Source organism: Esox lucius, chromosome 17, assembly GCF_011004845.1.
Source record: "Esox lucius isolate fEsoLuc1 chromosome 17, fEsoLuc1.pri, whole genome shotgun sequence".
NCBI lineage: Eukaryota > Metazoa > Chordata > Actinopteri > Esociformes > Esocidae > Esox > Esox lucius.
In genome coordinates this window covers 954,234-973,020 of record NC_047585.1, presented here as the reverse complement: position 1 = coordinate 973,020, position 18,787 = coordinate 954,234, and the positions used below count along the sequence as shown (strand labels likewise).

The window sequence follows — 18,787 nt, the reverse complement described above, 5'->3', positions numbered from 1 at the left end:
CCACTGAGAAAGGCTGAATATAAGATGGCTGTCAAATACCCACACACTAATTGGCTGACGTGCTGTGACTTGTGTTCAATTAAATCAAGCATGCCCAAGGCCTTCAAATACTATGTTCACTACAACAGATGAAGTGGAACCATAGACTCAAAAGGACCACATTTCACTGTTGCAGAAACCAATGCACTGCTGGAGGGTGTTAAGTGCCATTATGCCTCAATAGTAGGAAGTTCTGTTGCGGGTGGAATGGTGACTAACAAAAGGAAGAAAGACATTTGGGTTGAAATCACCCAGAATGTGAATGCAATGGGGTCTGGCAAGAAGAGGACCTTGGAGCAAGTGAAATTCAGATGGAAGAATCTGAGGGCCAGAGCAACAAAGGACCTTGCTGAAGCAAAAAATACCCAAACAGGCAACAAACCCTTTAAGAAAGGTGAATACACTGATTTGGTTCTGGACATTATTGGAGGTGAGAACTCTAAAGCCCTGCACGGGATTCAAGGTGTTGTAGGGGATGGTGAGCCTACGATTGTAGAGGAAAGTGAGCCAGTTCCTCCTAATGCAGAAGAAACATTTATTCTGGATCTCAGCCCTATTATTGAAGAACAACCTGGATCCTCACTGGTAGAGCCAGCAGTCACAGGAGCTCAGAAAAGAGGCTTAAAGCGTCCTTTGCCGAATAATAATGATGATGCCTATGAATCACTTCTTAAACGAGAAACTGAAAGAGCAAAAGCACAGATACTCCTGGCAGAGGAACTAATCAAGCTGACCAAACTGCAGCAAACCAAAGCGAGACTTCAGATCCGCCTCCTAAAAGCACGGCTTGGAAATGCTGGTCTCTCCTCCTCAGATGAAGAAGAACGCTGAACATTCTTTATTTTGTTAACCATTGGAAATTTGGCCTTTTTCTTTTCATTTTATTTTTAAGACGTTTTCAAAATATCCACAATGTATTTGTTAATGTATATTTGTTTTTATTTGTTGTGGCTCAGATGAGGGGTAATAAAATAAATTGTGAATGGAAGTGGATGTTTATATTATTTCTGTGTTTTGTCTCAAAATAAGAAACACTTACAGTGACCCCATGTTGGCTCTTCTACCTGTTCTTTACATAGCTGGTAGCCCACATTGTGATATGTTGTCCAATTTAGAGCACTGGTAATCTTGTGAACTGTGTATCTGGATCAGGGTGATCCAGTCCAATGTTGCTTTGAAAAACCGGCATAAAAGTAAGACGGATTACCTGATTCTGAATAGCAAAAAATGGGATTTCCAAATCTGGATAATTTTGATCCAGATTAAATGTTTTGAACAACTGGCCCCTCAGTTTCATGTGTTGAAGATCTCAACAAAAACAATTACAGTATTGCCTTAATACTAATAAAATAGAAATGATGTCATGATGGGCATTAACTACAGTAATCAATATGCCCTTATTACATGAGTGGTGGTCACAAGTGATTCTACAGATACCCAGCATGAAACCACAAAAAGCAAGCAACAACAATACCTTGAAGCACAGTGGTTAGGAAGAATTCCCTAGTAGGGTCAACATTTAAGAGATACCAAGACAAGAGCCAGACTCTGAGGGGTGGCCAGTCCTCTTCCACATAAATATTTTTGCATGTTCAGATGACCTGTGGATCAAATACAGGTTGGTTGTACACAGAGTCTTTTTCAGATCAGCTGCCCAACTAAGTGGACTGGGAAAACCAGGTGGACAAGGACAGGGAAGACCAGGTGGACTGTGGGCAGTGACACCAGGAATCATCAGGCAGAAACTAGATCTGCAACACAACCAGGAGGACTTTGGACAAGGACAGCCAGGGGTCGTCAGGACAGGTTGTCCTGTGGGGTGGTTGGTTCAAGGGCTCAGGTCCTCCAAAGATTCAACAGGACACCAGAAAATTTGGAAGATCATTCCTGGATTCAAACGGATACCTCAGCATGGAATTCAGGCTGACCCTTGTCCCCCATCACATAAATTAATGGAGAGGACAGACTGACTCTAGTCCCCAGTCACATGAACTAATGGAGTGGACAGACTGACCCTTGTACCCCGTCATACAAACTAATGGAGAGGAAAGACTGACTATAGTCCCCCACCGGCACAATGTTGCACCATAAAACTAGGGACAAAGACCAGGGTGTCTGGACATATTGTGGCCCCATCCAAAGATGAATGACAGGTTCAACCAGGCAGTAAATAGTTCACCATCAGACTTTAAATAAACCATGAATTACTGCCACACCCTGAATCCCACTGCTGGCTGCCTTTTAACTTATGAGGGTGGAGTGGAGAGCAAGTAAGACAAGGTGCAGCCACAATAATGGCTAGAAAAACAGTCACCTTCAAAAACTGTTAATATTGTTTATAGCCTTCATCAGACACGTAATAGTAAGCAGTGTTATGTTTTACGTGTCCTTGTTTCTTTCTTGTTTAACTGAGTCTCTTTTAGTGTTTTCCACAACAAAAGTCTATACCAGGCAGAAAGAAAATTATTAGAAAAATTGAATCTGACAGTAAACTTTAACGAAAAATGGCACAATGAAGCCTGAAAACTGGAATAATGTTTATGTATGCGGGACAGAAGAACTTGATTCCACAACAGTTCAACATGACAGGTGCAGATCACCTATACTGTACAGCAGGGATGTCACTAGAAATTCATGGATGGAGGGCTAAGACTCAGTTTGGGGGGTATGGGCATACTCTCCTGAACATATTTTAATAATGTATTTTGAGAGTAACTGCAAAAATTTTGGTCAAGATTGGTCAAGAAACTTGTCTCATAGTTAGTCTTAGCCACTAATGATCAAATGACTTAAATTCTATCCAAGTAAAGACATTTAAATCCACTCCATCCAACACCAACAAAGAAAGAAACTGGCAAAATACCAAAATACTCTTGTCAACAAGGCCTATAGTTTATAGAAATTGAAGCTTTGAGCCTGGTTTGAAGCGTAAAACGATTCAATCAGTATCTGTATGGAAACAACTTTACCTTGGTTACAGACCATCAGCCGTTGTTGTCCATCTTCAGTCCTCAGAAAGGAGTTCCACTGACAGCAGCAGCACGGATGCAAAGATGGGCGTTGTTTCTTGGAGGACATAGATACCAGATTGAATTCAAAAGAACACATAGACATGCTAATGCTGATGGGCTATCACAGCTACCATTGGATGGGTGTGATTCAAAGACAGAGAACGTAAGCACACCCTCTGATGTTTTTACAATTGCTCAGCTTGAGAGTTCTCCTGTTACCGACGAAATGATTCGAAGAGAAACCAGGAGAGATCCTGCATTGTCTCATGTATATTTAGCTATACAGTCTGGCTGGAATGCAGAGCGCCGTGATGAGCTAACTTTGGATGGTGGTTGCATCATTTGGGGATTAAGAGTTGTTATACCTCCTAAGTTGCGAACTCGAGTCTTGGAGGAGCTTCATGTTGGGCATTTAGGAGTGGTAAAGATGAAGTCACTTGCTAGAAGCTTTGTATGGTGCCCTGGAATTGATCAGCAGATCGAGCAGATCATCATGCATTGTTCAGGATGTCAACATGTGCAAAAGATGGCAAAGACTGCACCGCTACATCCTTGGCAGTGGCCTGCGTTACCATGGCAAAGGATCCATGTTGATTTTGCGGGTCCTTTTATGGGCACCACATTCCTTATTGTGGTCGATGCGTGTTCAAAGTGGCCAGAAGTGCTCGGTATGACCTCCACAACTGCCGGCCAAACTGTGACTTTTCTGAGAGAACTTTTTGCAAGGACTGGTGTACCCGAACAGCTGGTGAGTGACAATGGTCCCCAGTTTATATCTGAGGAGTTCCAGATCTTCTTAAAGAACAATGGAATCAAACATGTGACCTCAGCGCCCTACCACCCAGCTACAAATGGTTTAGCTAAGAGATTTGTGCAAAGCTTGAAGAATGCACTACAGGCCATGACATGTGAAAAGATCACACTGAACCAGAAGCTACACAATTTCTTGTTTACAAATCGAAATGCAACTCATTTAACCACAAATCGAACACCTGCCGTGTTGTTCCTTGGTAGACCCTTACGTTCAAGGCTGGATTTGTTGAAACCTAATTTGAGGAGGACTGTACATGACAGACAGATAAAGCAATCGCAAGGGGGGAAAAAAAACAGAGAGTTGGAAATAGGAGAGCGTGTGCTTGCTAGGAACCACAGAGTAGATCACAAATGGACACCTGCAAAGGTCAAAGAAAGAACAGGACCACTGTCATGTACAGTTGAGATTGCACCAGATACTATCTGGAGACAACACATTGATCAGTTGAGAAGATCAAATGTTCCTCTGGAGAGTGTTCCCTCGAGTGTTCCATTCACCACTACTGATACTGTTTCTAGTGGAAGTGATACAACAACACTTCAAGATGACACTATACCTTCCAGTGAAGTGCCACAAGCACTAACTCCAACCTGTGAAGAGAAACGTTACCCTACAGGTGTACGGAAACCACCAAACCGTCTGGATTTATAAAAAAAAAACAGCGAAGACAGTTTGTGTTAACAGAGAAATATTGTTTGTTATGATTTTCTTATCTAGGTGGGAGGAATTGTAGTGTATTGAATAGAATACACTGTGTAAACTCAGGAATAAGTACTGCTTGGCCACGCTAGATTAACTCGGGGGTTAGATTTTGGTTGGCCAGTTAATTGTCTAAAAGAAGAGAAAGTGTTCACAAGTTGTTTATTCTGATATTGCACAGTAAAAGAAAGAAGAATTGCCATCGGTGTCTCGACTCTAATCTGTGTTGTTTAAACTAGACAAACACAACACCATCGTACAAAGTTTTTCAATGTCATTAGATGTGTTTTCTACTCTTCCCTTTCCAGATGAGAGCTTATATTGTTGTTGCAAACAATAATTGTGGTGGTGGTGTTGTAATGTGTGAAGGCAATTCATTCAGAGAGAGAGCCTACATGATGGTTAGGTCAGTTAGGACTATACTGTCAGTTAGGACTATACTGAGGTATTTCAATTTGAAACATTAAAATTGGTATATGTAAATGAAATATAATTCAACCTTAAAAAATTGTCAACTGATTGTAATGAGATTGAATGGTGCTTAATCTGCATCAGTTCAATATTAAGCATTATAATGTATTATAAGTTGGGTGGTTTAAATCCTTAATGTTATTTGTCTGAAAGCCATGGTACATGAGACTGTATACCATGGTTATGACATTGCTTATTACTATTTTTATTTGGTTGGTAACCGGTTAATAATAGCAATAAAGTATCTCTGTGGTTTGTTGTATAAAACCAATATGCCCCAATTAAGTGCTGCATCCAGGAATAATGCACCATCCCTAAGAACAGATCTTAGTTGTGGTATATTGGCAAAATACAACACCCCATCATGCCTAAATGCTTAATGTAATTTCTATAAGCATAATACATTTTTGAATGAAATATTTCAGTTGCTTTGCTGCATTTGCATATGATTAGCTTGCGTTCTTCCTTCCTTTAGTGATCGACTACTGTTCGTTTGGGAATCACAGCTGTCAGCATGTGTGTGTGAGTGTCCTCAATGGCTATTTCTGCAGTTGTTATGAGGGATACACACTCCAGGAGAATGGCAAGAACTGCCAGAGTAAGTTTTTTACGCTTGAAATGTTACAACACAATGTAATAGTTTTTTGGCAAACAATTTATCTAAAATGTATTTATAATTTTTAATGGTTATTTCACACATTGATTCAATACATACAGGCACACATACAAGCAGACATGAATGTGATTATTTTCAGATAAAAGTTGCTCTAATTAATATGTAATTAATACAGTAATACAAACTCTAGTACCAACATAATACGGTGTAACGAATACAGTAATACAGACTGTAGTACCAACATAATACTATGTAACAAATATATTAATATAGACTGTAGTACCAAGAAAATACTCTGTAACAAATATAATACAGACTGTAGTACCAAGATAAAAATATGTAAAGAACAGATTGTAGTACCAAAGAAATACTATATAATTAATATTTTAATACAGAGTTTAGTACAAGCGGCTGGTTTTCTCAGAAGGGTGGCTGGCTTCTCCCTTAGAGATAGGGTGAGAAGCTCAGTCATCCGTGAGGAACTCGGAGTAGAGCCGCTGCTCCTTTGCATCGAAAGGAGCCAGTTGAGGTGATTCAGGCATCTGGTAAGGATGCCCCCAGGACGTCTCCCTAGGCAGGTTTTCCAGGCACGTCCAGCTGGGAGGAGACCCCGGGGTAGGCCCAGGACAAGGTGGAGAAATTATATTTCGACACTGGTCTGGGAACGCCTTGGGATCCCCCAGTCAGAGCTGGCAAATGTGGCTAGGGAAAGGGAAGTTTGGGGTCCCCTGCTGGAGCTGCTGTCCCCGCGACCCGATACCGGATAAACGGATGAAGATGAAATGAGTGTAGTACCAAGATAATACTATGTAGCGAATGCAGTATTACAGACTGTAGTGCCAACATAATACTATGTAATGAATACGGTAATACAGACTGTAGCACCAATAAAATACTATGTAATGAATATATTAATATAGACTGTTGTATCAACAAAATACTTTGTAACAAATATAATAAGACTTGTACCAAGATACTACTGTGTAGCGAATACAGTAATACAGATTGTAGTACCAACAAAATACTATCTAACGAATATACTAATGCAGACTATAGTAACAAGATGATACTATGTAAAGAATACAGTAATACAGACTGTAGTACCAACATAATACTATGTAATGAATACGGTAATAAAGATTGTAGTACCAACAAAATAGTTACATACTAACACAGGATGATAAGGCTCGCTAACTAGTTGGTATTCCCCTGTCATAATGTCAAGACGTTTATGTCTCAGTTAAGAAACCTCACAAAATCACCTGTAGAAATAATACTATTTTGCGCTTTTGGCCAAAATGATTGATATACAAATCACCTTCCATCTTAATTAATGTCAAATTCTTATTGATAGATCAGTCTGTTATAATTGACCAATGACACATGTTTTTTAAACACAGAAATAGTATGTGGCTTCAATATTGACTGCAGAGGACAGTGTGATGGGTCAGTGTCACATCAATTTCTGGATATGTCTGATATTATTAAAACATGTGTTCACAGTGACAAACTGTAATTTTGCTTGTTCAAAAGAAGAACAGTAAGAAGCCAGAATACTCCTTATTGACCTCTCACTCACCTCTCTAGCCAAAATGGAAGCCACATGATATTTCTATTTATTAATTGGTTTTTAACTGATAATTGGCTATATTTCCTCTCATATAGGAATATGTAATTTTTTAACTACATTTTTTATATATTTTCAGCCAATTTTGGGACTTTTATTGTCCAAGTTCTAAAAAACAAAAGTCAGTGTTGTGTCATTGCTTAGCTAGTTAGCTACATTACCTAGCTTTATCAGCTTGTGTCAGTATATTTACTAACTAGTAAGTACAAACCCGATTCCAAAAAAGTTGGGACATTGCACAATTGTGAATAAAAACAAAATGCAATGATGTGGAAGTTCCAAATTTCTATATTTTATTCAGAATACAACATAGATGACATATCAAATGTTTAAACTGAGAAAATGTATCACGTTAAGGGGAAAATAAGTTGATTTTAAATTTCATGGCATCAACACATCTCAAAAAGTTGGGACAAGGCCATGTTCATCACTGTGTGGCATCCCCTCTTCTTTTTATAACAGACTGCAAACATCTGGGGACTGAGGAGACAAGTTGCTCAAGTTTATGAAAAAGAATGTTGTCCCAATCTTGTCTAATACAGGCTTCTAGTTTGTCAACTGTCTTAGGTCTTCTTTGTCGCACCTTCCTCTTTATGATGTGCCAAATGTTTTCTATGGGTGAAAGATCTGGACTGCAGGCTGGCCATTTCAGTACCCGGATCCTTCTTCTATGCAGCCATGACATTGTAATTGATGCAGTATGTGGTCTGGCATTGTCATGTTGGAAAATACAAGGTCTTCCCTGAAAGAGACGACGTCTGGATGGGAGCATATGTTGTTCTAGAACTTGGATATAACTGTCAGCATTGATGGTGCCTTTCCAGATGTGTAGGCTGCCCATGCCACACGCACTCATGCAACCCCATACCATCAGCGATGCAGGCTTCTGAACTGAGCGCTGATAACAACTTGGGTTGTCCTTGTTCTCTTTAGTCCGGATGACATGGCGTCCCAGTTTTCCAAAATGAACTTCAAATTTTTATTCGCCTGACCACAGAACACTTTTCCACTTTGCCACAGTCCATTTTAAATTATCCTTGGCCCAGAGAAAACGCCTGCGCTTCTGGATCCTGTTTAGATACAGCTTCTTTTTTGACCTATAGAGTTTTTGCCCGCAACGGCGAATGGCACGGTGGATTGTGTTCACCGACAATGTTTTCTGGAAGTATTCCTGAGCCCATGTTGTGATTTCCATTACAGTATCATTCCTGTATGTGATGCAGTGCCGTCTGAGGGCCCGGAGATCACGGGCATCCAGTATGGTTTTCCGGCCTTGACCCTTACGCACAGAGATTGTTCCAGATTCTCTGAATCTTTGGATGATATTATGCACTGTAGATGATGATAACTTCAAAGTCTTTGCAATTTTACTCTGAGAAACTCCTTTCTGACATAGCTCGCAGCATTGGGGGAATTGGTGATCCCCTGCCCATCTTGACTTCTGAGAGACACTGCCACTCTGAGAGGCTCTTTTTATATCGAATCATGTTGGCAATTGACATAATAAGTTGCAAATTGGTCCTCCAGCTGTTCCTTATCTGTACATTTATGTTTTCCAGCCTCTTATTACTACCTGTCCCAACATTTTTGGAATGTGTAGCTCTCATGAAATCCAAAATGAGCCAATATTTGGCATGACATTACAAAATGTCTCACTTTCAACATTCGACATGTTATCTATATTCTATTGTGAATTAAATATAAGTTTATGAGATTTGTAATTTTTTCCATTCCTTTTTTACTCACAATTTGTACAATGTCCTAACTTTTTTGGAATCGGTTTTGTATATTTCCCAAATGTAATGCTTCAAGTCAGAATAACACTTGAATGTTTTGAATATGTTGAATGCTTTGAAGTGTTATAAGTGTAAATGTATCCACAATTATACTCACCTATGCATGATATGTAATACAATAACACACATGAAAAACTGCCAAAATCACTTAAGGTGCATATGCATAATGCATTACTGCTGTAGTTATAAGCATGTATACGCTAACAAGAATGCATGACCATATATTGTCTTCTTGTCAACACTTCATATATCACATCAATTTTCTCAAACCAACTTCAAACAAATGTGGGTCATTAGGGGATAAGTCCTTTTAAGTACACAGATCAGCGATAACATGATGACCATTGACAGGTGAAGTGAATTACATTGATAATCTCATTATCATGGCACCTGTCAGTGGGTGGGATATATTAGGCAGCAAGTGAACATTCTGTCCTCAAATCGATGTGTTAGAAGCAGGAAAAATGGGCAAGCGTATGGATCTTTGCGACTTTGAAAAAGGCCAAATTGTGATAGAAAGACAACTGGGTCAGAGCGAATCCCCAAAACTGCAGCCCTTGTGGGGTGTTCCCGGTCTGCAGTGGTCAGTACCTATCAAAAGTGGTCCAAGAAAGGAAAAGCGGTGAACCGACAACAGGGCCAAGGCTCATTGATCTATGTGGGGAGCGAAGGCTAGCCTGTGTGGTCCAATCCAGCAGACGAGCTACTGTAGCTCAAATTGCTGAAAATGTTAATGCTGGTACTGATAGAAAGGTGTCAGAACACACTGTGCATCGCAGTTTGTTGCATATGGTGCTGATGAATCACATTTTCTTTTACATCCCGTGGATGGCCGGGTGCATGTCGCTTACCTTAAGAAACCATGCCACCAGGATGCACTATGGGAAGACAGCAAACCGGTGGAGGCAGTGTGATGCTTTGGGCAATGTTCAGCTAGAAAACCTTGGGTCCTGCCAATCATGTGGATGTTACTTTGACACAATCCACCTACCTGAGCACATGTGCACCCTTTCATGGCAACAGTATTTCTTGATGGCATTGGCCTCTTCCAGCAGCAAACATTTTTCAGGAATGGTTTGAGGATCACAACAATGAATTCAAGGTGTTGCCTTGGTCTCCAAAACCTAAAGGACTTAAAGGATCTGCTGCTAATGTCTTGGTGCCAGATACCATAGCAGTCTTAATGTTATGGCTGATCAGTGTATGTCATACATGCTTACAATAACTGCTTAAAAAAGTGTAATGTGTGTGTCTGTGTGATCTGAAACCTTTTCCATAGCCTTCCCCTCATGCAGTAATCAGACTTCTTTTATGATGCAGTGATTGACCTGTGTGCTGAGGGGAAGCATAACTGTGGGCAGATATGCATTGCCTCGCCTGGCTCCTTCACCTGTGACTGCAATGATGGCTACACCCTCAACAATGACAAGAAGACATGCACAAGTTAGTGAAGCAAAATGGCAGATTTAACTTTTGTTGGAGAAATTAGACTGTATCTAACATGATTTGGATAATGTGGCTGCTGGGAAAACATAAAATCTACATTTTGCTAAATTAATGTACACTCACCTAAAGGATTATTAGGAACACCTGTTAAATTTGTCATTAATGCAATTATCTAATCAACCAATCACATGACAGTTGCTTCAATGCATTTAGGGGTGTGGTCCAGGTCAAGACAATCTCCTGAACTCCTAACTGAATGTCAGAATGGGAAAGAAAGGTGATTTAAGCAATTTTGAGTGTGGCATGGTTGTTGGTGCCAGACGGGCCGGTCTGAGTATTTCACAATCTGCTCAGTTACTGGGATTTTCACGCACAACCATTTCTAGGGTTTACAAAGAATGGTGTGAAAAGGGAAAAACATCCAGCATGCGGCAGTCCTGTGGGCGAAAATGCCTTGTTGATGCTGGAGGTCAGAGGAGAATGGGCCGACTGATTCAAGCTGATAGAAGAACAACTTTGACTGAAATAACCACTCGTTACAACCGAGGTATGCAGCTAAGCATTTGTGAAGCCACAACACGCACAATCTTGAGGCGGATGGGCTACAACAGCAGAAGACCCCACCGGGTACCACTTATCTCCACTACAAATAGGAAAAAGAGTCTACAATTTGCACAAGCTCACCAAAATTGGACAGTTGAAGACTAGAAGAATGTTGCCTGGTCTGATGAGTCTTGATTTCTGTTGAGACATTCAGATGGTAGAGTCAGAATTTGGCGTAAACAGAATGAGAACATGGATCCATCATGCCTTGTTACCACTGTGCAGGCTGGTGGTGGTGGTGTAATGGTGTGGGGGATGTTTTCTTGGCACACTTTAGGCTCCTTAGTGCCAATTGGGCATCGTTTAAATGCCACGGCCTACCTGAGCATTGTTTCTGACCATGTCCATCCCTTTATGACCACCATGTACCCATCCTCTGATGGCTACTTCCAGCAGGAATGCACCATGTCACAAAGCTTGAATCATTTCAAATTGGTTTCTTGAACATGACAATGAGTTCACTGTACTGAAATGGCCCCCACAGTCACCAGATCTCAACCCAATAGAGCATCTTTGGGATGTGGTGGAACGGGAGCTTCGTGCCCTGGATGTGCATCCCACAAATCTCTATCAACTGCAAGATGCTATCCTATCAATATGGGCCAACATTTCTAAAGAATGCTTTCAGCACCTTGTTGAATCAATGCCACATAGAATTAAGGCAGTTCTGAAGGCGAAAGGGGGTCAAACACAGTATTAGTATGGTGTTCCTAATAATCCTTTTGGTGAGTGTATATCGAGCATGTGACCTGCCTATAAATTAATAATAGTGAAAAACCATGTTCAAATTGAAATCACCGAAATACTGACTGTGGGTTCGAAGTTCGGGTGGTAGAGATCACACCTCACCTGTATGCACTGTTGGGGTTGTTGGCTGGAGAATTTGTTTTTGGCTGAAATGTCCCTGTTTGTTGTGAGAAGAAGCAGAACATTATTTTGGGGGAAATGTGGCTGGTCAAAATGTATGAAAAATAAAAATGTAATTGATGCCCCCTCCTTTGCAGTTAAGAAAGGTAACACAACTTACAGGATGTTACCAATTACAACATTATTTATTGTAATAAAATGACTAATTATAATAACATTTGACTTGTTGTCAAAATAATGAGCTGGCTAGCAAAAAGGGACAATCTATTTTTCCCCCTACACTGGGGGGAAAAAAGGATAGATAATAAAGTGATATTCAGTTAAGCGAGTTGAAAGAAATGTGAATCTTTACTAGCTAGCTATATTTAATTTCATTTAATCCAAATGGATATTATTGTCATGGATCAGATGGGTGCCACAGTTACAAAAGGCAACTTCCCATTCAGTTGTCATGTGGATTGGAACCAGGTTGGGAAGGAAACATGTATTTGCAGATGGGATGCAGAAATGGGAGTGTAATGTTGACAGCTACAAGCTAAATAACATTGAAAGGTTTATCTACAATCCTTGGTTTATCTACAATCTAAATTTGTCAGATTTTAGCTAATCTTGCTCTGGCCAGTTGACACTGTTGTTGATATGTGCAACTGGGTGAGAGAGAGCACACCTGTTAATGGTTGTTTGTTCAGGACTTGTAAGTTTCCAAATGTACAATATATTTTTTTTTTTGTAAGATTCTATGCTTTAAGATAACAAGCTTGTACAGACATGTAATAAAAAAACGACTAATATACAGAGACCCATTGCACATACTCAAACCACAATTGTCAGACCAAACCCAGATCCAAGAAATCTCAGAATTGTGAGTCTGGTGGACCAATGAAGACCACTAATGTGGATTGTGCTTGAGGTAACATACATTTCTAACACTGTTACTCTCATACTCTAACCAGTCAGGAATGCAGCACAGGGATGATCTACATATTGGATTAGATTGAAATGTATTGTCATTGAACAAGTACAGTACAATGGAAGGCAGTTAGCACCTAACCAGAAGTGCAAATTGAAGAGTGCAACAATTTTTACAAGTGAAACAACTAAGACCAATGTATAGCTTGGTCATATTGCATTGATGCCACTAACACTAATTTCAACAAAAGAATGTGCATATTAAGTTGTGAGGCAGCAAGTGAGGGGAGATGAGTACATTCAGTAATACATTCTTGAACATTATAGATAGAAATTCCAAGAATACAGCAGACATGTTTGTTGTTCTTAATGTTGTACCACGTAACCGGAGCCGGCCAAGAAGTGCGAATGTCACTGAGTGACATTGTTAAATAGCTCCCCCTTCCCAGTGAGCGATTGCTGGCGCGCCGCCGGCGTTTTGCTGCTGGCGGGCCGCTGGCAGCTATAATGTCTTACAGCCAGCGGGCCACCAGCTATTGCCACTTTTCTCCTGATCTCAATTTGCATAAACTAATCTGCGTTACGCTGGCGGCTAGCCGCCGAAAAGAGGGCGTGTGCTTTAGTCTGCTGTATCTGCTTGTGTTGCCATTTTTTTCCAGCAGAGATGCTATTGTGCCCCTTTTATTCTTGTACTGATTATTTGATTTATTTTAATATTGTAAAATCTTAGTGTACAGAATTTTGGTCAACAGTGGTAGTTTATAAATAAAATAGACTTTGACTATTGCACTATTGCTTGTGTAAAGGACCTTTGTGTAGACATGTACAGTAAACACATCTCGCCATTGCTTACCATAATACTTTCACAAACTAATGGCCATTTTTCACTACATGGTACCAGCTCAACTCGTCTATAGCCTCGACTTTAATGCTTCATGGGGGACAGTCCTTTACTGTGTTTAAACACTGCCGTGTCCGTAGATGGCGCTATAGTAGTGAATTGCACATGTGTAAGACAAGACCATATGTCTATGGGTAAGACAGTTGGATTCCACGCTGTTGTACCGTGCAAACTATGCTATTGTTAAATAGCATAGTGGTTAGAGTCCCGGACTTCCATGCAGGTGGACTGGTGTTTGAGCCTGGACACAGCTAAAACAAATTATGCGTTAGGATTTGTTCAGGATAGAAAAAACTTTGCTGGCTGCTACATTAGGATTTGTCCTGGATAGACAAAAAAATTGCTGGCTACAAACTTCAGTAGCTACAGAATAGTAAGCCTGAGTTATCGGCACCTATATTGGTAGTTATTGTGTCAGTGTTATTCAAGAATTACGGTTATATTCCAACTATTTCTGGTGGATTTTCGAAGTACGCATCAATACATGTTTTTGGGGTAATATAGGCTGGGGCAGTAGAAGCGGAGGGGTTACCACGGTTCTCTCATCTTTTCACTTGATGAAAAAGTCAGTTATCGTCATCCTATTTTGGTAGTGTCATTCACGATTGAAAGAAAAACAAACATTGTTGAAATGAAAGAACTTTGGCAGTGTAAAGTTCATCTTCAATCTCGCTAGCAATTGCTCAGTTCTTATGATTATTCCAACTGCCTAATAAGCTGTTAAAATGTCCAATGGCAAAGGCCAGTTCATTGATGCTATTTGTGGTGGAAGTAAACAAAACCTCTTCATCACTAGGCGCCATGTAAAAATATGTATACCCATTGAAATCAATATATTTTCAAGTGGTTTTATTCGATCAGCCACTACTTTTGGTAACAAAAATAAGAAAGGTAAGATGCAGTTTGTTTTTATTGTCGTACTTCGAAAATAGTTTAATGAATGTTGGTCACAGAGGAACATGGCTATTACTGTTGTAATCTGTGAAGTAGCAGCTTTGGAATGTTGTATCGTTTGTGTAGATAACGTCTTTTTTTCAACTTATCTACATACATATGGGCATGCACAGTTTTAAAATACAGTATTGGTTTTGCTATATGCTTATATATTTGCTTGGAGTCGGAATATTATTTCATTTGGGCAACAACAGTTTTGATAAATTCACAGTTGAGACGCTTCTCATTCCAGTAGTGTATCACATTCAGGTATTCACATGTTTAAAAACTGTACGTCATTGTTTTTAAATGGGGGAACCTAGGGATGAAGAGGTTAATAAGAAAAATGTGTTAATCAGTTTAACACAATGCTTAATGGTGTCTAGTGAAATAGTCAAACTTGGCGTGATGTTAATGCGTGACAAAATGATCTAATGTCGAGACACTATACCAACATCCAGCATACATATAGCTTTGTGATGTAGTGGTTAAAGACACTGCGTCTCACATGAGAGACCCAGGTTCAAATCCGGTGAGGGCTATAACATTCATCCTTTCCAATTGTGGGCTGGCTGAACTAGGCATGCCTGGTTCCTTTTCTTGTTTTTGAAGTGGCATGTTTGTACTACATAGCATATTTCAACCTGAACATTGATAACAGCGTATGATTCTGAATGCAGTGCAGATTCTTCCAATATTGCTCAAATATAAGGAAGTACCATAACACAAGAAATGGGAAAGAAAGATTATATTAAGAAAACCTGCAAAACATCTTTAAAACCAGCCTAAAAACATAAATTCCACTCCCCTCAGCCACCCCAAAATACCTACAGCCCCCCCAATTTGGACCAGCCCCCCCACTCTAATAACAATGAACCTGTCCCTTAGAGTTGGGAGTTGCAGCGACGAGGAATGGCCAAAAAAAATTTGGACTTTACGGAATTGGAAAGGGAGAAAAAGTGAGGAACATTGTACATATCTTTTTTACATTGAATTAATGTTATGGATCAATAGTCACACAGTGTTTTTTTGCAGTGGTGACTCTGCTATACATTTCAAACTATTGAGATTGAAGAGTCTGCCTGCAAAGTGGATGGCTAGCATTGCTGGCACCAGACCATGTGGTATTTCTGGACAAGCTGTTTCTTTTCTGTAATTCAATACCACATGTATCAATCATTCAATGGATGTTTTTTGAGAGATCACATTGATTTGTTAACCCAAAACAAATAGGAGTAAAGGGGGAGATCCATGGAGATGTGTTGGTGTTTGCGTGAGATAATTATGCTGTTGGCACAGCTTGCTCTCTAGATCAAAGCTTCTTCCTAGACTTTGAAGGTAGCTTTAGCCAGGCAAAAGTGGGGCAACAATGAAGATTGCAAACAGTGCTGGTGCAATGATTGTTGCAATGATTGTTTCCGCACCACTATTATCTACATGCTTCAGTCGCAGTACCCTGGTGATTTCTTCAGAGTAGAAAAAAAATTTCTGTTATATTTTCCTGGTGGTGGACAGGACAGACAGGCTTTGGTAATTCCCACAACATTGAAAAAAAGGTTATTAGGTTGTCACTGGGTTCTGTGGAGTTATCTTCCTTTTGCTAAGTCTTTAGTTGGAGTGCATTCGTTAAATTCTTTTATTTATTTGATAAACTAGACAGAATACATTCTTATTTATAGCAATGACCTGGAAGCAAATTAGGGTTAAATACATTGCTCAGGGACAACAGAGGTTCAATGAGGTGACTTATTAAATCATCAATTTGACAGTGGATTTCTACAAGATCACTTGCTTCATACCCGGTCCTCCAGCTCAGTTCGCCGATCAATGTCGTTTTACATTCAAGAAATGTTTATAACTGATAATTGAACGCAGACTATAATAATTAATGTTGTTAGTTAATTATTGATTTCATGAAAAAAAAACAGATGTAAACAAACATGGAGCACTGCCTTTGCCTAAGTAAAAAAGAATATTGTTGACTTTATTGTTCAATTGAACGTCTGGCAGCAGAGTTCTACCCAACCACGGAATGCACTTAGTTTTATGTTCACAAAGAAAAATATATCAAGACAGTAGCAATATAAAGACACATGGTAGGCCTAAAACAATTAATGTACAGTTGTGCTCAAAAGTTTGCATACCCCAGAAATTGATAATATATGTACCATTTGTTAAGAAAACATGAGTGAGCAAGCATAACACATGTCTGTTATTTCTTATTGGATTCACATTCAACTAGGTCATGACAGAATGGCACAATCATATAACAAAACATGGCAACAAAGAAAAAAATTAGCTGACCCCCTGTTCAAAAGTCTGCATTCCCTTAGTTCTTAATACTGTATATTGCCCCGTTTAGCATCAATGACAGCGTGCAGTCTTTTGGAATAGCTCTCTATGAGGCCCTGAATTCTTGAATGTGGTGTAGCTGCCCATTCCTTTTGGGAAAATGCCTCCAGCTAATACAAAGTCTTTGGTTGTCTTCCATGAACCGCACTTTTGAGATCTCCCCAGAGTGGTGTGATGATGTTAAGGTCAGGAGAATGTGATGGCCACTCCAGAACCTTCACCTTCTTCTGCTGTAACCACTGGAGGGTCAACTTGGCCTTATGCTTAGGGCCATTGTCGTGTTTGAAAGTCCAAGAGTGTCCCATGCGCAGCTTTTTATGCAGATGAATACAAATTGTCTGCCAGTATTTTTTGATAACCTGATGCATTCATCTTGCCATCAATTTTCACAAGATTCGCCATGATTTTCGAGTTCACACACCCCCAAAACAAGATCCCCGAATTTTCCACTTCTTAATAAGTTATTGAACAGCACTGACTGGCATTTGCAAGGCTTTTGATATCTTTTTATATCCTTTTCCATATTTATAAAGTCCTTGTTACGCAGGTTTTTTGAAAGTTCTTTTCTGCTACCCATGGCTCAGTATCTAGCCTGCTCAGTGCATCCATGTGAGAGCTAACTAACTCATTGACTATTTATACCCAGACACTAATTGCAATTTTAAAAGCCATAGGTGTGGGAAATTCACCTTCAATTTAATTACACATTTTCACTGTAACATCTGTAACAAGGCCAAACATTCAAGGGTATGTAAACTTTTGATCAGGGTACGATTAAAAAAGGAGCCAAATAACTATGTGATAATAAATGGCTTCATATGATCACTATCCTTAATTCTTTTATTTTTTTGCATGATCAGTCATATTTTCAAACTCAGCGCCAAAATTTCACAATTTCTGCCAGAGTTTGCAAAGTTATGAGCACAACTGTAGTAGATAAATGATAAACACAGAAGAAACCCTGAGCCTTTGCCAAAGTAAAAAAGACTCATGAATGACTGACTTTTTCAGTTTTATCATTCATTTGAATGGTTAGTTTGTTAATTTGAACAGCTGCCAGCGGGTTTCTACCCCAATTGCTGGCTTCCAGCTCAGTAGCCTACTCTTCGTCCAACAGTTGTTAGTTTGACGTTCTCAACAAAAAGTTGATCAAGAAAGTAGCATTGTATACACGTTTGTAACAGATGATTGGACGCATGGCCTACAGTAATTAATATAGTATTTGATTTTTGATGGTAGAGTATAACAAGTGTTTGCTTAAGTAGAAAAGAGACGTAAACGACATTGTGATGATGAGCATTTGTTGGCCCTAGGTTGGGGGCATTACTAACTCAAATGAAGAAAATGACTCGAAAGATTCAAACATTTTACTGAACGACTCAACGAGATCCGAGTCAGTAGAAAGAATCAAACTTCCCATCAGTAACAGAAACAAAAATGCCAGCATCTTCTTAGTTTTTCGGTAATGACAATAATTTTCCTCTCAGATAAATCACTGGGTTTCAGGCTCCAAAGATTTTATGTTTCTTTGTTTCTGACTGTGAACAGTTGACCCCTTTGGCAAGTCAAATATAAATGCCACCACTAAAGTCTACTCACTATCCTGGTACATTGTTCTAGGAAGCTGCTTTTTGCACCAAAAAATTTATTCAACTGAGGTATTCAGGAAAATACTTGTATTTACTGTAGCACCGAACATCATT

The 18,787-nt window shown here is 39.6% G+C and overlaps 1 protein-coding gene across 11 annotated transcripts in view; it reads left to right on the top strand.

Annotated features, from left to right (window-relative positions):
* matn4 (matrilin 4) overlaps positions 1-18,787 on the top strand; it is a 57,175-nt gene that overhangs the window by 11,563 nt on the left and 26,825 nt on the right. For 8 of the 11 annotated variants that reach the window (XM_034287053.1, XM_020045013.2, XM_034287052.1 and 5 more), the window contains exons 7-8: positions 5,510-5,632; positions 10,394-10,516. The exons of 1 other annotated variant lie outside the window; for it this stretch is intronic. In XM_034287053.1, the coding sequence (XP_034142944.1) occupies positions 5,510-5,632; positions 10,394-10,516 (246 nt within the window). The remainder of the gene's footprint in view (positions 1-5,509; positions 5,633-10,393; positions 10,517-18,787) is intronic. 2 more of the 11 variants (XM_020045010.2, XM_020045011.2) reach the window with 2 other exon arrangements.